The 21,552-nt window shown below is 41.4% G+C and overlaps 1 protein-coding gene, 2 long non-coding RNA genes and 1 gene segment (V, D, J or C); 3 read left to right on the forward strand and 1 right to left on the reverse strand.

Annotated features, from left to right (window-relative positions):
- Positions 1-6,847: 6,847 nt before the first annotated feature.
- LOC119211626 (Ig kappa chain V region K29-213-like) lies at positions 6,848-8,280 on the forward strand (the record flags this gene model as incomplete). The annotated part of the segment is given in 3 exon segments: positions 6,848-7,190; positions 7,337-7,441; positions 8,215-8,280. Coding segments are annotated over 3 exon segments (501 nt in total), but the record flags the coding sequence as incomplete, so codon positions are not given.
- A 3,296-nt stretch (positions 8,281-11,576) lies between these two features.
- LOC119210254 (uncharacterized) lies at positions 11,577-13,718 on the reverse strand. Its single transcript, XM_062558600.1, has 5 exons — positions 13,280-13,718; positions 12,848-13,183; positions 12,483-12,599; positions 12,352-12,395; positions 11,577-12,268 (listed from the first exon to the last, which is right to left on the reverse strand). Exons 1-5 carry the CDS (start codon positions 13,716-13,718, stop codon positions 12,140-12,142), a joined length of 1,065 nt encoding a protein of 354 aa, XP_062414584.1. The 3' UTR covers positions 11,577-12,139.
- Positions 13,719-16,738: 3,020 nt separating this feature from the next.
- On the forward strand, positions 16,739-17,804 carry LOC134107115 (uncharacterized). Its single transcript, XR_009942630.1, has 3 exons — positions 16,739-16,804; positions 16,902-17,225; positions 17,362-17,804. It is a non-coding gene; the product is annotated as an uncharacterized LOC134107115 (long non-coding RNA).
- A 235-nt stretch (positions 17,805-18,039) lies between these two features.
- LOC134107117 (uncharacterized) lies at positions 18,040-19,002 on the forward strand. The gene is made up of 3 exons (XR_009942632.1): positions 18,040-18,159; positions 18,247-18,290; positions 18,374-19,002. It is a non-coding gene; the product is annotated as an uncharacterized LOC134107117 (long non-coding RNA).
- The last annotated feature ends 2,550 nt before the right edge of the window (positions 19,003-21,552 follow it).

Genomic DNA, 21,552 nt, shown 5'->3' on the forward strand with positions numbered 1-21,552 from the left:
ACTGACCCCTGTGGAACACCACAGGAGACAGGGAGCAGCCTGGACATCTTCCCAGTGAGACGTATTCAGTTCTGGTAGGACTGAAACCACTTGAGTGCAGAGTCTGATGTCCAATGGTGATGTGGAGGCGCTCTAGCAGGATAGTGTGATCCACTGTATCAAAAGCAGCAGTCGGGTGCAGGAGGATGAGGACTGAGGGTGATCCAGCATCGGCTGTCATCAGCAGGTCATTTGTCACCCTGAGCAAAGCCGTTTCCGTGTTGCTGATTGGAATCCTGACTGAAATTTCTTAAATAAGTTGTAGTGCTTGAAGTGGTCCTAAAATTTTGTTTTCTTCTCTCTTTTAATATTATAGCTCTGTGGTAGGAGGGAATAGCAAATTCTGTCCTTGTACAGAGTAACTTGTTAAACTGCAAACATGACAATAAGTATTTTGAATCTTAAGTGCGTTTGTGTGATGACGCTCTGCGAACCGTGTTGTTGAGTCGTGGTTCCAGTGGACAAACTTGTTTTAAATTGTTTATTCCATCACAATTGTATGACCCTTTGTATCAATTCCTCTGATCTTAGCATGTTGCAAACCCTCATGTGTCACAAGGTCCAGATCCCATTTGTTGTCGGCTTTGATGCAAAGTAACACTCGATGAAGCTTTGATACTTGATAAAAAGTCCTTATCTATGGCATCATCATCTACGTATTTAGGTAGAAAGATGTTAGATTTCCTCTGTGGTAGTACGCATCAACATCACCGCCCTCAAACCGTCACCTCCCACTAGATACGAGGACATCGGGTTAAACAACGGTCTGAGTTCAGTCTCAAGTGGAATATCAGGATGAGGATGGTGTTTTATTTCACGCTGATGCTCAGCGCAGGGCGTAAGTACTTGTAGAAATGTCACATCTACTCTACAAGTGTACTCATGTTCTTACAGTGTTGAAGTAAGTAAAGAATTGTTTGACTCTTCAATGTCAGGATGCTCGGATCAGATGATAGAGACGAGGAATGTTGCTGTTGGAAGTGATGTGAAACTGAGTTGTGCCCGAGAGTCCTCAGGGAGCGTGTTTTGGATCAGACTTGTTCCTGGAAACGTTCCTGAATACTTAATGAAATCAAATAACTTCAAGAATAATGGTCACATTACAGCCACTCAACAGCCTGGAACATTGGATCTGCATATTGACAAAGCAAGTCTGAATGATGCTGCAGTTTACTACTGTTTTAAAACCTTCCAAAAAGGCTTAACTTTTTTGAAAGCAACAGACCTGAGGGTTGGAGGTAGGTACATAACATAATATAACTACAACTTGTTTTAATAAATGTCAACAGTTAAACATGAAATGAATCCTGTTCTCGACTTCTTTTAGTAGAACCTGATTCCAGTGCAGTCGCTCCATCTGATCCGGTCCGTCCAGGAGACGCAGTGACGGAGGAGAAGTGTCCGGTCCCCCGGGACTCTGAGGTGAAGACATGTCCAGGAGAACACAGTGTGTGCTGTGCGAGAGCGACGCCACATCGATATGAGCCACCGTTTAATGGAAACAGTGTTGAAGAACACGAGGGGAACGCAGAGGAACCGCCAACAGAGGAACGTGTCTACAGCTTCTTCATTAAGGTCGGCTCCTCGGATGATGGATACCAGTACTGTGCTGTGAAAGCATGTGAGGAGAGATTTACTGGAAATGAAACACAGCAAGGAACTGAAGGTAAATACCTTTTCTTATTTTACCCATTTGCATTAACACTTGTTTGACAGCATGATACGATTTCTGGGTTAAAAATGTTTGTGGCTGCACCATTTTATTAAATGTAAATTCATGTTTTATCTCATCCCAATGATATGAAGGATGAGAAATAAAGGTTTGAACAATGTTTTGTCATTTACTAAATGTGTGGTTTAATCCTTCAAAGGAAATAAAGATATCTAAGTGTCCATACAGATTGATTTAACGCTTGTGTGTTAAATCCTGTTATGTTGGATTATATTGTGCTGTATGTCATTCTGTGTTCTGCATTGTTCCAGAAGGGTTCTGGTCCATATTTCTGCTCCCGCTGGGTGTTGTCGTGGTTCTTAGTTTGAATGCTACAGCCGTCCTCATTTACATCATCAAGAAAAACAAGTGTGATTATTGCAATAATGAAGGTAAGAGGAGCTTCCTGTCACTCATTAATTAGCTCTAATTATCATCATTACTCTAACAAACTTGTTTATTATATATTTCATGTTTAGCTGCTGCTTCTTCGCTAGAAAAGAAAGGGAATTTCAAGGTAAGATCAATTCATCAGATGAACATACGATTTGTATTGATTGGTATTCATCAGTTGAAGTGATTTGCAATGCGTTTGTTCAGAGGAATGAAGACGCGTGGACTTATTCTACTGCCGTCTTCACCGTGATGAAGTCTGGTGGAAGGAGGCGCGCAGAGGGAGCGCAGAGGGAGCGCATCCACGCTGCTGCCAAGGCCTCCGGGTCGGATTAGCATGTTTCCTCAGTGAGATCAGCTGGTACCGCGTGTGATGGAAGTCCAGAGGCTGTTATATGTGGCCGATACGCAGTGATGAGCATATGATGTGTGTTTTGATGTGTTCTGCTCACTGCTTTGGGACTAATAAAGGATTACCTCATCCTTCCCTGTGGGCTCGCTGATCCGGTGAAATGGTCTGTTGTTTTACTCTGTTGGGCTTCTTTTTTTTTGTCATTTGCGGTTTTATTTGGAAATAATAACTCCTCTCGTTTCAGGTCACTTACCCTTCCTCATGTGTCACCAGTCTGATTCCTGATTGTGTCCACCTGTTCCCCATTCCCCTCCATGTGTATTAATAGTCTGCATCTCCCCTTGTCCTGTGCCAGTGTGTTCGTCGTTATCCACGGGTTCACTCTGTCCAGCCAGTTTTTGTATCCTAGGTTTAGAAGTAAAGTTAATATTTCATAGTTCTTTGTTTTCCTCCGTAAGGAGTGATTTTATTTTGTGACGTTGCCTCCGTCAGTAGAGTGCACGCGTGTTACTGCGTTAAAGTTAAATAGCCTGTTTGTTTTCCTCCATAAGGAGCGATTTTGGTTTTGAGACGCTGCCTCCGTCGATAGAGTGCGTTTGTTATTTTGATAAAATTAAAAGCCTTTTTGTTTTCCTCCTAGAGTGGAGTGATTTTTGTTTTTGATAATTTTTATAGCCACACTGCTTCCTGGTCTATTTTTATTGTAAGAAGTGTGACCTAGAGTAACTTCATACCCCACCTTTGACTCTGTCTGGAGGACCATGGCTGCATTAATAAAAATCCCTTGTGTACCAAAAGACCCTGCGCTTGCTTCCTGTTTTCCTCCTGGGCCTCACAGTACATTTTTGGCTGCGGCCCCACAGCTGTCATTAAAGCTTCTCTCAGTGACGTTTCGGCTCCAGCAGTCATTCAAAAGTCAAAGTTTAGACCAGTGGTCTTCAACGTTTTTCAGGTCAAGGTCCCACAAACTGATTGCGAGATGGAGCAGGGACCCCCTACTATATAAATTGCACTGTGTTTATGTTTTACTGTGTTATATTTTACCTCGTGCCATGTATAAAAGTTTATGAGCATTCAATGCTAAGTTATTCAAATAATACACTGGTTCTAATTCTGAAGACATTTACATTTGTGGAAAAGATTGATTGAAAAAAAAAAAATTAAAGAAACTTATTATTAAAAAATATATATATATTCTTATCCAAAAATTTCTCAACCCACTTGCAGTACCTACACGGACCCCCTGGAGGTCACGGACCCCCTGTTGAAGACCTAAGGCTTAGACAATTAAACAATAGCTCCATGAAGAGCTTAGCCTAGCTTAGCACAAACACAGGAAGTTAAACAGCTAGCTCATACTTACAGAATAACATACAGTGTCCTTCACATGTGGGATGTCTTTAGTGTACAAAACATCCCAAACATCACAGCGGCTCAGGTTATTTACATGAGAAACTCCAGCTGTCATTTCCTGTGTTTCAGCCAATCAATTCACTGCAAACATTGATCCCTGTGACTCCATCTGCAGTGTGACATCAGCACTGAAGGTCGAACCCATCAAGAGAAAGTGCACAGGAGTCTGCAAACGTTTCTTCTTCTCAACATGCATCACTGTTTACTTTTCTTCTCTTTTTACTAGGGCCGGGACTTTAGCGCGTTAATTGAGATTAATTAATTACAATATGAATTAAGATTAATTAATTACACATAAAAATAACGCATTCAACATTTTTTACGCATTTTTACACTTTTTTGCACCGCGGAACGTTTCTCACTGGATGAGTTTCGGGGGGACCGATTATACTGGAGCACCAACTAGCGTTCATGACTTCAGACAACAACAAACCACAGTGAACATGAACGAAGAAGCTGACGAGACTGTGTCGGGTGGCCCCGTGAATGGGAAATCTTATTATAATAAACACACGGATGGAAGCGTCGATAAGAGCGTGGTTGTGTGCAAGCTGTGCAACAAGGAATTCACATCGAGCCTCAAGTATCACCTCAACGCAAAACAATTAGCAGCTAGCGTGGACGTACAAGGACCCACACCCAACCCACACTGCACCACATGACTGGTTTAAGGACCAGGGTAACTAAGTCCACGTCTGAAAAAATAACCAATGTTCTGAATGTACTTGAAAGTATTGGTCTACTTAAAAAAACATAGTTTACAGAAGGTCTACTTACCTATAGGCTACCTGAATTTCTGAAAGTACTATATTTCTAAATATGCTATTGTTACACTGGAATTGGTTGAATAAAAATAAAAATCCATGTGAAAAAATGACTTCTCACTGTTCTCAGGTCATACTATATTTGTATGTATAATATATGTGATTAATTTCGATTAATTAATTACAAAGCCTCTAATTATTTGATTAATATTTTTAATCGAGTCCCGGCCTTACTTTTTACTTTACTAATTATGGTCTGATGTTTATGATGTTTGTGTCATTTTTTCCCCACAAAAGGTTTAGATTGGTCCCTGCTAAAAAAAACATCAACCTTTCTGTGTGTGTGTGTGTGTGTGTGTGTGTGTGTGTAGATGAAGGGTTATTAACGCCACTGACGCGTGGAAAAAGGAGTGTGGTTGTGGTTGCGTGTGGAAATGAAAATGATCTACTTCCTGTGAGCATGTATTCTTAGTGATGGGGGGGGGGGGGGGGGTCAATGTACAGCACAAAGTGCAAAAGACATAAAGCACAGTTTTACTTGAGCTGTTGATGGTTTTATTGTATCTGGACGCTGCTGTAGAAGGACGGAGGAGACCTACACTCACCGATCACTTCCTGCAGGACTCAGTGTCTCCTCAGCATCACAAATGTCTCTGCACGGAGGTCACATGCTGTGTAGAGACAGTGTTTTGTGTCCATTGTGTTCCTTCAACATACATAATGCAACAAAGACATCAAGCTACAGCACCGCTTGGTAGAATACGCACATCAAAGGGAAAATGACCACACACCGTCTTCATCACAAATGTACCAGTTAGAAGAGAAACCCAGTTCTTCACCACCAGACCTCAGGTCAAAGGGATTCCTCGAGTGAAACACACATTACTTATTTAATGCTTTTAAGATGGATAACGATGCAAGATATTTAAATTAATAATATAGCATTTCATTTTAATTGTTACATTTTGTCATTTCTCTGTTAGGTAAATGAAGCTCTATAATGTTGTCTTCTAGTATAAGTATAAGTTCACTGCAAAGTAAATACACAGTTACGTTGAGGTACAACACATCTAAATACTATGATTATGAAATACATCATAAAACATCTGCAGCTGTTTGGGGACCTCAGGAGAGCGTGTTTCTCTGTCCTTTGGGGTTTAGATCTGAGCTGTGAGGTTTGGTCATAGCAGGTTAATGGGGAACGTTTTTCTTCTCGTAAAGTAAAATATCACATCTGCTCATGTATGTAAGTTGCAATTTCATTTTAATCAATAGTATCATGACGTCCAATTTTAGAAAAACAATCCAATGCAAATGATTCAATTTAAATCCTTTTAAGAATTAATCTGTGTACTATCAAGGCTTTTTAAAGTAACAAATCATGATCAGACGCCTTAGTGGTTGCATTAATGAATATATTACTTTACTATATTACAAAACATTTTTTAAATTCAAAAGGAAGTGCCTTGAGTCTTTTTCAGCCAATCAGGATGGTTTCTATTTGATGACCTTGTGACCAAACCTTCAAGTAGGAAGATTTCATTTGTGCAAGAGAAGAGGGGGCTTCACCACCATGATGAGAGGACTGGCTCTTTTGGTTCTTCTAACAACACTGTGTGAGTGACACTTTAAACGTGGTTATTGTTTGTATTAAACTATGTTGTTCTACAAAGATAAGTCAAAATAATACTTTACCTTTTTCACCTACTTTGTCCCACTTACTTTTTGTTTCTTTTATTTTCTTCAGACCCGATTGAAGCTGCAGAGGTTCCTGGACAGGTCTCTTTGACTGTGGCTGAACTTGGTGGAAATGTTACGTTTCAGTGTCCAGTTTCTGAGAAGGGAGAGAGTTTTTTTTATTGGTACAAGCAGCCTCTTGGATGTACGATCCAAACTGTTGCTACAGGATCTTATTCTCATCACACAATGAGTCCACAATTTAACAACCAACGTTTCAGAGTCACAGCAGGAGAGAATTCTTTGACCATCATGAATATCAGCAAAGAGGACGAAGCAACATACTTCTGTTTCACTGGATCATCGTATTCTCCACGTTTTGGTGATGGCACCTTCTTGGCTGTGAAAGGTCAAATATTTTCAACTTGCAGTATTGGCGCCACATTTGATGTCAGACACATTCTTGAGGTTTGAATTCCTTTGGATGTTTCCCTGAATCTTGCAGATGGAGGTCTGCAGAAATCCTTCTACGTGGAACAAAGTCCAGAGGCTGAGTCCGTCCTGCCGGGCGACTCGGTGACCCTCCAGTGTTCTCTGGTCTCCAGGGACAAAGACGACGGGGTCCAGTGTCCACATGGACGCAGCGTGTTCTGGTTCAGATCTGGATCAGGAGGATCCCATCCAGGCTTCATTTACACTCAGGATACACAACCGGGGAACACAAGTTGTGTCTACCGTCTGTCCAAAAGGATCCAGAGCTCCTCTGATGCTGGGACTTACCACTGTGCCGTGGCCTCATGTGGAGAGATCCTGTTTGGTGGAGGAACCAGAGTGGACACAAGTACGTTTTAAAGTCTCTCATCTTTAGTAGGAATTATTCAGTATGTTTTAAACTTCGAAGCTGGTGAGATTTAAATGAGAAACAAGGTAGTTATTGAAATAACTGATGGGTTAAGGGTTGACATTTTGATATTTCTCTCATTCCAGGTGTCAAACTGGAAATGCTTGTCATAGTTCTTGGTGTCCTGTTGGCTTGCTGTGTGACTGTGATCATCCTCCTTATTTTCTACATGAATCAAAGGAGAGTTAAAGGTAAACCCGTTAAACACAGACTAAATGAGCTCACAGCTACAAATCCAACACACAAAGTCAGAGGACATCCGTCACCACGTTCTCTCTTTTCATCTGACTGCAACAAGAAGAACAAAGTCACACAGAGATGATTATATTACATCAGACGATACGTTACTGCATTCTAGCAGTGGTTACTTCAGGATCACCTTCATTCGCCGTGCATGCTAATGTACACATGCAATTTGACTTTGGTTGTGTCAATTAAAAACAAAGCATATACAATGAAAAGATATAACTAAAAGAATTTATGAAATGGGACTATATATATATATCCACCAGTAATTAACAACTACTCAATGTAAATATATATTCCAAACTATATAAACACATTAGAAAACTCACTTACTTGGCACTGGTGTAAAATCATCAGATATTTAATGTTTGAAAACAGGTGACAGAGTTGACACATAAAAGTAATGCGCCAAGCATACTCAAAGGTTTTCATCTTCAGAGCAAGAATATATAGTAATAAAATAAACATGCTAAAGGGAGGAGGCGGGGGCTCTGGGCAAAACCCAAGTGCTGGTAGTCGACCTTGGATGTAGACGATCATCTGTGGCACCACAAGATTATACAAGATTTTACAAGATCATATTTTAACAATATAGTACTAAAGAACTGAATGCCTTGGTTGCGTCAATGTGTAACTGTAAAGCGACTGAAAATCAGTTTGATTAAAACAACGATCACAATAAATGATTCACCTTTTGAAGGCTTTCCTTTTTCAACAGAAGCAACAAGTGTCGCCTGTAATCCTGCACAAACCCAGTGGACAGCAGTTTAATCAGCTAATCAGGTGAATATGTTCATAACCTTCATGCTCAGCGCCAGAGTCCAAGACTCAGAAGATTATTCAAACTCATTTTTAAATTCATTTCAATTGAATTTATTTTGGTCATGAAGGATGGGTCATGCCTGAAAGTACTAGGTCACGGGTACAAGCGACCGATATGGGTTTCCTCAGGAGAGTGGCTGGCGTCTCCCTTAGAGATGGGGTGAGAAGCTCAGCCATTCGTGAGGAGCTCGGAGTAGAGACGCTGCTCCTTTGCGTTGAAAGGAGCCAGTTGAGGTGGTTTGGGCATCTGGTAAGGATGCCCCCTGGACGGCCCCCCTGGGAGGTGTTCCAGGCACGTCCAGCGGGGAAGAGGCCCCGAGGAAGACCCAGGACCAGGTGGAGAGATTATATCTCTGTACTGGCCTGGGAACGCCTGGGGATCCCCCAGTCAGAGCTGGTAGATGTGGCCCGGGAAAGGGAAGTTTGGGGTCCCCTGCTGGAGCTGTTTCCCCTGCGACCCGACCCCGGATAAGTGGTTGAAGATGAGATGAGATTAATTCATTTTATTTTATAAAGCCCAAAATCGCAAATTAAAAATTAGCCTCAGAGGGCTTTACAGTCTGTACACATGCAACATCCTCTGTCCCGAAACCCTCACATTGGCACAGGAAAAACTCCCCAAAAAAATGAAAACGAAGAAACCTTAGTGAGAACGTTGGAGGAGGATCTGTCTATCAGGATGGACAGACTGCAATGGATGTCATGTGTACCGAGTAAACAATGTAAAAAGATGTACAATACATTCAATTCTATAACAGAAATTATACAAGTAATTGCAAGTAGCAGAACAAGTGTACGGCAGGACCACTGCAGGGACAACCACCATCAGATAGAACCTCCATCAGATAGAACCACCATCAGATAGAACCTCCATCAGATAGAACCACCATCAGATAGAACCTCCATCAGATAGAACTATCATCAGATAGAACCACCATCAGATAGAACCTCCATCAGATAGAACCATCATCAGATAGAACCTCCATCCAGAGGCTTCTGTGGGGAGGGAGAGCAGAAAGATGTTGGTTTATGATGACAGTAATATGAATCATATTTAAAGTAATGGTGATGGCAGCAGCAGGTGTCAGCAGAGCCATGAGCCAGGAGTCAGAACCGGGGTCCGCACGGAACTACGATCCACGGAGACCTGCTAGGCGAGAAAGCACAAAGAACTCCCGGAAAGAAGCTGAATTAGTGATGTACATTAATAAAACATGGATTATTGTGGAAGGAGAGAGGTGAGAGAGGGGCTCGGTGTGTCCTAAGAAGTCCCCCGGCAGTCTAAGCCTAGAGCAGCTTAACTAAGGGCTGGTCCAGGCGAACCTGAGCCAGCCCAAACTATAAGCAATATCAAAGAGGAACGTTTTAAGCTTTATCTTAAATGAACTGACCGAGTCTGCCCCCCGGACTGAAAGTGGAAGCTGGTTCCACAAAAGAGGAGCTTGATAACTGAAGGCTCTGGCCCCCATCCTACTTTTTAAAACTCTAGGAACCACAAGTTGCCCAGCATCTATGGCAGATGCCTTCTAGGGCAATACGTGTTAGATCTTTAAGATTTTTTACACACAGAATTATTAAAAAATACTTACATATATCTAATGATACCCTGTATATATGCAGCGTGATGATAACCTGTTTAATCTAGAATTTACTGTGATAAACTGTTCATTGTATCACAGTCCTAATCCCTTAAAAGTGTGTCATTAATGGATGTTTTTATTTGCAGGACGGAGACGGAGAAGTCAGTAATTATGCAGCACTGAATCTTTCCACAAGACAAGTGAACAGAGTGAAGAAAAGAGAGCCTTCACAGGACTGTGTGTACTCCGCTGTGCGAGTGAACCACAACACACAACTCCACCTGTAGAGCAGCGAGGCTTCTCAATGGACGGACTTTACTCGGTTTTGAATGTTTTAAACTAATGACGTGAACTTCATACTGTCATTTCTCGTTTCTAAATTCCTGCTTTTATTGTCTTTATTATATTTATTTTATTTTTAAAGTTGTCCGTTTTTTAATTCTACTTTTTCAGATCTACATTTCTTTTTAAATGTTTCATCTGGATTTTTAAATGTTGGTTGTTGGTGCACTTTAATATTCCAAGGGAATACGTAAATAAAGAGATTTGCATTCATTGCACTCATTTCTTTAATCTGCCTTTTCTAGACAAATCTCTTAGTTAAAACATAAAAATTATGTTTTTCACCAAAAAGATATCATAATCACTGTAAAATATAGTTCATCCCTTGCTTTAAATTAATGCCTTGAATGAACAGTAGAAGCCATCAATTTAACAAAGTTGTATTGGAAGACTTTACTGGTCGTTATTGGGACTGACCTAATCAGCCAATCAGAGGGCTTGTTGTGGGCGGGCCTGTCACGCATGCACCTGTTGTCTTGAGTTGCTGCAGCAGGTGAGCGAGACGAGGTGCCAGTTTCACTATTGATATCTGACATGTGTGCCTCTACTAAGTATGTCCTGGTGATACATAGTTATGTTCTATAGGTACGTATTTATATGTGAAGTAGGTTTAGTAGTGTATTTAAACCACGTGTGTCCCTTGTCGCGTCAGTACGTTGTACTAGTTTCTCATGCCAGTGAGGTGTTGGTTTCCATGAGTCCTGGTCTGTGTTTTGCCTTCTGATACTTGAATAAAATAAAGTAACAACTGCGTGAACATAAAATGAACATGATGATACGAGTCCTGGGGTCCGTTTCAAGAAGCAGGTTCAGTGTAAACTCAGGGTTTGTTCACCCTGAGATGAGGGAAACTCTGCGATGTCCGTTTCAGAAAGGGAGGTAACTAAAGCTTAGGGTCAGTCGCTATGGTAACTGAGCGTGTGAACCTCACCTGGTCGGCAGGCAGGATGTTGTCTTTCTTTCACAGGCTCCTCCCTCTGACAGCAGCCAGCCAATGACAACAAGGTGCAGCGAGCATCCCCCCCCCCCATCAGTGGGCCCCAGTGGATGACTGTTTTGTGGTGGGGGACAAAGAAAAATTCCCTCCCTTTGTGTTTTGAAGGCGTGTCCTGATTGGCCAGCTGCTCTCATGCAGATCTTCAGTGATTGAATGCCTGCTTCTGATTGGAGGAGAGTAATACATGCAGAGTCCAGTAGGGGGCTTCACCTGTGATATGGAACCACAGATAGAACGTCTTAACCCTTCTTTTCTTCCCAACTTAAGATGAATGGAGAAACACAATAGAAAGATGACAAACTTTATTTTTACAGTTTAGAACCAGAACTTTAATCCAATTTGTTGATGAGTTTTGAGTGAAAACAGCCCTCGAGCTCTAGATGCATTAATCAGAAGCAGAAAACCACTGTGTACAACTAGTTAATTAGTCAAACTGATAACATAATCCTGTTTATTTTACATTAAAGGGGTCCAACATCTAATGCCTCTGTAAGTTTACAAGTTTACATCAAAAATAGAAATCAACCAATGCAAATCTATCTATCTAACATTGAAAAGTTGACAATACAGATGGTTTTGTTTTGAACGCACACTTAGTGCCTCCTAAAGGTTTTCTAAATGTGTCCCTTGCACATGGAGACAGGCTGAAAGAGGCTGTGAGACTAAAATCAGTGTAACAGTGTCTTAGATTAATGCGCTGATCCCTCTTTGCATCATTCATGATGTAACACAACGTAACTAGTGCTACATGGAAGGATGAGGTGATCCTTTATTAGTCCCAAAGCAGTGAGCAGAACACATCAAAACACACATCATATGCTCATCACTGCGTATCGGCCACATATAACAGCCTCTGGACTTCCATCACACGCGGTACCAGCTGATCTCACTGAGGAAACATGCTAATCCGACCCGGAGGCCTTGGCAGCAGCGTGGATGCGCTCCCTCTGCGCTCCCTCTGCGCGCCTCCTTCCACCAGACTTCATCACGGTGAAGACGGCAGTAGAATAAGTCCACGCGTCTTCATTCCTCTGAACAAACGCATTGCAAATCACTTCAACTGATGAATACCAATCAATACAAATCGTATGTTCATCTGATGAATTGATCTTACCTTGAAATTCCCTTTTGCAACGTTTTCTAGCAAAGAAGCAGCCGCTAAACATGAAATATATAATAAACAACTTTGTTAGAGTAATAATGATAATAAGAGCTAATTAATGAGTGACAGGAAGCTCCTCTTACCTTCATTATTGCAATAATCACACTTGTTTTTCTTCATGATGTAAATGAGGACGGCTGTAACATTCAAACTAAGAACCACGACAACACCCAGCGGGAGCAGAAATATGGACCAGAACCCTTATGGAACAATGCAGAACACAGAATCACATACAGCACAATATAATCCAACAAAACAAAACAGGATTTTACACACAAACACTCAAAATCTGTATTTGGTTTATTTCCTTTGAAGGATTAAACCACACGTCTAGTAAATGACAAAACATTGTTGAAACCTGCAGCAATTTATTTCTGTTCCTTCCTATCATTAAAGTTTACAACAAACTGAATGATTCCTACTTAAGATGAGAGACTTTAAAACGTACTTGTGTCCACTCTGGTTCCTCCACCAAACAGGATCTCTCCACATGAGGCCACGGCACAGTGGTAAGTCCCAGCATCAGAGGAGCTCTGGATCCTTTTGGACAGACGGTAGACACAACTTGTGTTCCCCGGTTGTCTATCCTGAGTGTAAATGAAGCCTGGATGGGATCCTCCTGATCCAGATCTGAACCAGAACACGCTGCGTCCATGTGGACACTGGACCCCGTCGTCTTTGTCCCTGGAGACCAGAGAACACTGGAGGGTCACCGAGTCGCCCGGCAGGACGGACTCAGCCTCCGGACTTTGTTCCACGTAGAAGGATTTCTGCAGACCTCCATCTGCAAGATTCAGGGAAACATCCAAAGGAATTCAAACCTCATGAATTTGTCTCACATCAAATGTGGCGCCAACACTGCAAGTTGAAAATATTTGACCTTTCACAGCCAAGAAGGTGCCATCACCAAAACGTGGAGAATACGATGATCCAGAGAAACAGAAGTATGTTGCTTCGTCCTCTTTGCTGATATTCATGATGGTCAAAGAATGCTGAGTCTCTCCTGCTGTGACTCTGAAACGTTGGTTGTTAAATTGTGGACTAATTGTGTGATGAGAATAAGTTCCTGTAGCAACAGTTTGGATCGTACATCCAAGAGGCTGCTTGTACCAGTAAAAAAACCTCTCTTCCTTCTCAGAAACTGGACACTGAAACGTAACATTTCCACCAAGTTCAGCCACAGTCAAAGAGACCTGTCCAGGAACCTCTGCAGCTTCAATCGGGTCCGAAGAAAAGATAGGAAACAAAATGAAAATAATCACATGAAACAAAGCAGGCGAAATTATAGTATTATTTGACTCATCGTTAAAGTTCAACATAGTTTAATACAAACAATAACCACGTTTAAAGTGTCACTCACACAGTGTTGTTAGAAGAACCAAAAGAGCCAGTCCTCTCATCATGGTGGTGAAGCCCCCTCTTCTCTTGCACAACTGAATTCTTCCTACTTAAAGGTTTGGTCACAAGGTCATCAAATAGAAACCATCCTGATTGGCTGAAAAGGACTAAATGCACTTCCTCTTCTATTTAGAGAATCTATGATCAAACATTTCTTCGCTGCGCATGTATTGTTTATTCTTTTTTTGTACCTCATGGTAAAAGTACATACATTATCATGAACCTTTGCATGAAAAGAGGAAAATTAAAATAATATGTTCATTAATGCAACAAATGTCATGAGGCGTCTCCTCATGATTTGTGACTTTATTAACGCCTGATAGCACACAAATTAAGGCATCCTGAGCTTCTTCTTGTGAGTAATGTACAATTCAAAGTACTCATGAGTAGGTTTAGATCTGTATGTTGGTTTTTGTTGGATGTTAGATTATTAAATGTTGGATTGATATGTGCAATATGGTTATAATCTATTAAGTCATTCAGTATTGTACATGAGACATTTTACTCTGTACACTCTGGAGAACCTTCACGTCCTTCCTGAAGCTTCTTCTGGAGTCTGAACTGAACTCTTTCTTCTCCATTGAAGGGTTCTTGGTGAAAGGGTTCTGTTGGCGCTGAGTACGAGTTTTGGGGCAGAGGATGTCTCATGTGTTCACATTGAAGGGCTCTGTGTCAAATGTATGATTTTGGACCACATGACACGAGTTGAACATAATGGTTAAGATGCTATGAAATGTGGTGATTTAAGATGTGTTTTGATTAGAGTGGATTTCATATTAGATGATAGTGATGACGTATTGCATGACATCATATGTTCACTTGAAGGAGCTTAAGGCCAACGGTGCAGTCAATGAATGTATTGTAATCTTAAGGGGAATGAAGATTGGTCACCAGGTGGGATGTTACGATGACCAACGTGGGAGGAGCTATGTTTAAATGTGCAGCCAATGACATACATCCGTAAAATGATGGACACTTAAGTTAAGTTTAAAAAAGCTCTCCTGGAGAACATCCAGAAGCCTCCTGAGATTTCCTGGATTTGCTTGTGTTTAATTTTTTTTAACTTGAGCCAGTTGATCCTTTTAACCTTTCACCTCTGGCCGGGTGAAGTGAGAAGGGAGCTGAGCGTTGATCTGCTAGTGGACTCCACACGTACCTCAACTTAACTGTAACGTACTCATAGCGTGAACTAATGCTGCAGAAGGAAACATTGTAGAGCTTCATTTACCTCACAGAGAAACTGGTGATGCAGCATTTAACTCTAATAAATACTCCTCCATCCCTACAAATAAATGAAACCATCAACAGCTCAAGTAAAACTCTCCTTTGTGTCTGATGCACTTTGTGCACTGCATAGACCCCCCCCCACCTCCCCCCTCCATCACTAAGACTAAATGCTGAGAAACACAGGAAGAAAATCACACCTTATTTTCACACCCAAACCCCAACCACACTCAACTTTCCATGCATCATTTGTTTGTCAGTGGCGTTAATAACCCTTCATCTACACACACACACACAGACACACATACACACGAAAGGTAATTTTAATGTTTTTTTAGTAGGGACATGCACATTACATTTACATAGACAAACTGCTTTTGTGGAAGAATTAACACAAACATCATATACACCAGAAATAATAAACTTCCTCCATGTCGTGCAGCATCAGTGATGCATGTTGAGATAAACGTCTGCAGACTCCTGCGCAGTTTCTCTCACAACTCGATGGCATTGAACCCAAAGACTTCTTCATATTTTTATATTCACATATAATTGAGGGCAGGCCCATTTAATTACTGATGTTATGAGTTACACTCAAGCTTTGAGATGCACATTAAGACACAACGTGACAGAGATCCAAAAGCAGCCTGTTGTTTGCACCAGTGAGCTGATGTGCAGCACAGTCCACCACAACTTCCTGTGAGTGTAGAGCAACAAACAGCAGGCATTACGAGTTGTGCACATTACGTCCCTCCTTTAAAGCACGTATGATGTATAACGTGTAACGGGACAACCACCCAATGGAATGGAGCCAGAGATGTTTGTGGGCTCTTTGCAGGGAGGAACTATGCCTCAGAGCTGTGGGGGCTGATTGTCCCCACTGACCAACCCTCAAAGCTCACAACTATTCTACAGGATGTGTAGAGAGGGAGGAGCTACACGGAGCCCCAGCAGGAAAACTGGGTTCTTTTACAGTAGAGAAACTGTCCATCCTTCATGTTTCTAATGCAGCGTCTACAACTATGTGCATGAGTCATCTTAACATGTCACACATGCATGTTTGCTGGTTTTGTCCCCCAGTCTGTCACTGCACCATTAAACATGGCTGTGAAGGTACAAAGCGTGTTCAATGTGATGAACATTACGAAGGCAAACAGCCACAAAATGTATCCTCTATGTCTTCTCTATGTCTCCTATATCTCTCCTCTATGTCTCCTACATGTCTTCTCTATCTCTCCTCTATGTCTCCTGTATCATGCCTAATCAGCTGGGTCTTTCAGTTTTAAAATATAAATCCTTCAAACCTTACATGTGTGATCTAAACACCAACAGATAAGTATCTCTAGTTCAGTACGGTACCATTTGAGAAAAGAAGCAAAGGTAGGATCGAGGGCTTCTGGAGCTCGACTAATCAGGATGTCCTAACTTTAATCCCACCTTCATCAGGAGGACAGGGACAATTTATCACGCCCATCAATCATGAAATATGCACCTGCAGTCTAGTTTACAGTTGAAATGAAGTCTCACTTCAGGATCCCATCAAACACGTTGTATTTACTCTGCAGAAACCCACCATGAAACAAACGTGTGCTGCTGGTGTTTCGTATGGATCAGAAAACAATGACAGGCCAATCAGAATGCTCTGAAGCTGATCCCTCCCACCTGCTGTAATCACATTAAGGCACATCATCTTATGAAATGATTTAATTCAACTTTAGTCTCAAGTGGCGGAAGAAGAAAACGATGATGCTCTTTTATTTCCTCCTGGTTCTCAGAGCGGGGCGTAAGTACACGTTGAAACGTTGACCTGTCAAACGTTCATACCTCACAGACCTGATTGTTTGTGTCGTTAATCACTGAACCGTGTTCTCTGATTTCAGGATGCACAGATGATCTGATCTTCGAGACAAAGACTGTTGGACAAAGTGTGACTCTGACTTGTGCTCGCAATGACTCTCTGAACAGGGGAACCTTGTTCTGGATGAGGCTTGTTTCTGGAAACGTACCTGAGTTCTTTAAAGGAACCTTTGCTTTTGACTATGATGGTGACAATACGAATCGTCACATCACTACAAAACAAGAGCCGGGAACATTTCTGCTGCATATTCATCAAGCGACGCAGAGCGACACTGGAGTTTACTGCTGTTTAGAAATAAACACACTCTATGTGAAACTTAAGAAATGGACATTTCTGAGAATTAAAGGTAAATATCATTTTGAAAATAGTTTAAACGGATAAATGCACATAAAAGATGGCATATAGTTAATGGGAACGCTAAATATATAAATTAACAGTGTTTCTTTTCATTAAAGCATATTTATTCTGTCTTTACTTCCCAGGACCAGAAGCCGATGTCTCTGTAATCACTAACAGCGTTCCATCCCATCCGGTCCGTCCAGGAGACTCAGTGACTCTGCAGTGTTCCGTCCTCTCCGTCTCTGAGGAGACGGCATGTCCAGAAGGACAGAAGGTGTTCTGGTTGAAAGCCGGCTCGGATCGATCTCCTCCACATGTGATTTATGTGCATGGAAACAGGGACGGATGTGAGCAGAGTCCTGAGGGTCTCCCTCCACACAGATGTGTCTACAGCTTCTCTAAGAACATCAGCTCCTCTGACGCCGGCACGTATTACTGCGCCGCGGCCACATGTGGACAGATGCTGTTTGGAAACGGCACAAAGGTGGAAACTGAAGGTAACGTTTGCCTTTAAGTGAATAACGATTGTATCACAAAGTGAGTGCACATGATGCCTGACTTATTAAAAATAGATTGTTAGCTGATTTTTTCACTCCACAAGGAATTGGCTATTTTAGTATTATATTTAATATGTTAATAACGAAGAAAAGGAAATAGAGGTTTGAACACTGTTTTGTCATTTACTAGCCACTTTAATCCGTCAAAGGAAATAAAGATATCTAAGCGTCCATACAGATTGATTTTGATTGTGTGTAAAATCCTGTTTTGTTTTGTTGGATTATATTGTGTTGTATGTGATTCTGTGTTTTGCATTGTTCCATAAGGGTTCTGGTCCATATTTCTGCTCCCGCTGGGTGTTGTCGTGGTTCTTAGTTTGAATGTTACAGCCGTCCTCATTTACGTCATCAAGAAAAACAAGTGTGATAATTGCAATAATGAAGGTAAGAGGAGCTTTCTGTCACTCATTTATTAGCTCTAATTATCATTATTACTCTAACAAACTTGTTTATTATATATTTCATGTTTAGCGGCTGCTTCGTTGCAAGAAAATTTTGCAAAAGGGAATTTCAAGGTAAGATCAATTCATCAGATGAACATACGATGTGTATTGATTGGTATTCATCAGTTTAAGTGATTTGCACTGTGTTTGTTCAGAGGAATGAAGACACGTGGACTTATTCTACTGCCGTCTTCACCGTGATGAAGTCTGGTGGAAGGAGGCGCGCAGAGGGAGCGCAGAGGGAGCGCATCCACGCTGCTGCCAAGGCCTCCGGGTCGGATTAGCATGTTTCCTCAGTGAGATCAGCTGGTACCGCGTGTGATGGAAGTCCAGAGGCTGTTATATGTGGCCGATACGCAGTGATTTGATGCATGGTATGAGATGAAAAAAGCAACAACACACGGATGAATCCACTGACAGGCTGTCGTGGGCTCGACAGCCTGTCAGTGGATTCAGCCAGAAAGAACCATCTGCAACTTGAAAAATATCCCTTTTAGTTTTAATATGAGAGGATAAAATGCTTTGTTTTTTTAAAAGTTCCCACTTCATCAATTCACTGCAAACATCCATCTGCAGTGTGACATCAGCACTGAAGGTCAAACCCATCAAGAGAAACTGCACAGGAGTCTGCAGATGATTCTTCTTCTCACATGAAGTTTACTTTTCTTCTCTTTCTACTTTACTAATTATGGTCTGGTGTTTGTGTCAGGTTTTTTTTCTCCCCACAAAAGGTTTAGATTGATCACGACTAATCTTTTGTCTCTTTAACCTGTAATGTGCAAGTCCCTGCTAAATAAAACATTAACCGTTCTTGTGTGTGTAGCTGAGGTGTTATTAACGCCACTGACAAACAAACGACGCGTGGAAAGTGGAGTGTGGTTGTGGTTTAGGTGTGTAAATGAGATGTGATCTACTTCCTGCGATTCACAGCTTTTAGTCTTAGTGACTAACAAATGTTATTTATTGCCAGACTGTTTTATGCGTGGCCCAAAACAACAAACAAAACAATCTGTGCAGGTCCCCTAACGTACACACAAACACAAAAGTACAGGTATCTTACCCATCTCCCTACCCAAAAAAGGATAAAACATGGTCAACCAAAACGGCTTCTCACTCCTACCACTGCCAACCGCCTGGCTAACGCCACCCAAAGACCTGTGAGGCAGCATGGGCCAGTTGGAAGCTGGAGAGACAGACAAAACTGGGCGGGCTGGTTCCCACAAGATCCCTCTTACCGAAGTCCAATCACCTGCAGAGAAAAGAGGCACAGAGCAAAACATAACAGCAATCCCTTCAGGCAGGGAGGGGAACCGCAACTTTAATATGACGCTCTGGGTCATAACATCACAGAAATCCAGTTAGCAGAGAAATCCGGTGTCACAGCGGTGCGTGCAGGCAGAGGCAGGACTCAGAGCTTCAGGCAAGGAAATTACCTTTTTAATACGTCCCAAAGCCAAAAGGAACAATCAGGCAAACACACAAACAAACACACCAACGACTTGTGGAACAGGCAACAAGCACAAAGCCACGACAAGGAACGAGAGACAAGAGACTGACATGGCTTAAATACACAGGGGAGGTGCAGGTGATTGGACACAGGTGGAAACAATCATGACACTGCAGACAATCACAGGACAAGGCAGGAAGTGAAGTTACCCCAGGAACACGAGTGACATGAAACTAAATAAAACAAGACATGGACCCAAACAGTGAAACCCAGTTCTTCACACCCCGACCTCACGTCGCTGGATGAGCATCAGGACGCTGCGTGCAGCAGAAAAACAAGACTTCAGTTCAGTTAATGGTTTGTTAATCAGTGCGCCATCAAAACAACTCTGACAGTAAAAGTTCTGTAGTTGTTTGTCTGGGTTCGACCCTTGGGGGCCTTAGATCTGAGCTGTGTTGTTTTGTTTGAACCGAGGAAGCACCGATTGGAGGACAACGTGATTTTTTTTTTTAATAACAAAATATCACATTAGCTCATGTAACTAAGCTGCAATTTATTTGAATAAATACTATTATGACATTCAAATGTAAAGGTCCAATCAGATGTAACGGATTACATTTATATCCTTCCTAAAAAAGAATGAATAATACATGTGCAGCAAAGAATTGTTTGATCATAGATTCTCTAAATAGAAGAGAAAGTGCATTTAGTCCTTTTCAGCCAATCAGGATGGTTTCTATTTGATGACCTTGTGACCAAACCTTTAAGTAGGAACAATTCAGTTGTGCAAGAGAAGAGGGGGCTTCACCACCATGTTGTATATTAAAGATAAGTCAAAATAATACTTTACCTTTTTCACCTACTTTGTCTCAATTTCATTTTGTGTCTTTTCTTTTCTTCAGACCTGATTAAAGCTGCAGAGGTTCCAGGACAGGTTTCTTTGACTGTTCTTCGACTCATAAAACCCTGTTGGTCAAGTTCTACTTGTGACACATGTCAGCACGCTGGAACGTGACTGGTTGTCGAGGCTGAAAGACGTCAGTGCCTGAGGAAGAAGTTTGCAAGTTTTAAAAAGTTTTAAAAACAAGACAGAGAAAAGGGTTATTTCTTCCTCAAGCATTTTCTAAATTGCTGCTTTTATTGTCATTATTATATTTTATTTTATTTTTTAAAATTTTAATTGTACTTTTTGAGATCTACATTGCTTTTTAAATGTTTCATATGGATTTTTTAAATGTTGATTATTGGTGCACTTCAATATTCCAGGGGAGTTAAGGGAAAAAATAAATTTGCATTGATTGCACTACTTTCTTTAACCTGCCTTTTCTAGACAAGTCTGTTAGATGAATTAAAACATAAATTGTTTTTAAAAATATGTTTTTCACCAAAAAGAAAGGAGATTTCCTTCTTTCTTTTAGAGCATTTCATAATGACTGTAACATATAGTTAAATGTTCATCCCCTGCTTTAAATTAATGCCTTAAATGAACAGTAGAAGCCATCAATTTAACAACGTAGTATTGAAAGACTTTACTGGTCGTTATTGGGACTGACCTAATCAGCCAATCAGAGCGCTTGTTGTGGGCGGGCCTGTCACGCATGCACCTGTTGTCTTGAGTTGCTGCAGCAGGTGGGCGAGAGAGAGTCGGTGGGCAGGACGAGGTGCCAGTTTCACTATCGATATCTGACATGTGTGCCTCTACTAAGTATGTCCTGGTGATACATAGTTATGTTCTATAGGTACGTATTTATATGTAAAGTAGGTTTAGTAGTGTATTTAAACCACGTGTGTCCCTTGTCGCGTCAGTACGTTGTACTAGTTTTTCATGCCAGTGAGGTGTTGGTTTCGATGAGTCCTGGTCTGTGTTTTGCCTTCTGATACTTGAAT

The sequence above is a fragment of the Pungitius pungitius genome, chromosome 2 (assembly GCF_949316345.1).
Source record: "Pungitius pungitius chromosome 2, fPunPun2.1, whole genome shotgun sequence".
Classification (NCBI taxonomy): Eukaryota; Metazoa; Chordata; class Actinopteri; order Perciformes; family Gasterosteidae; genus Pungitius; species Pungitius pungitius.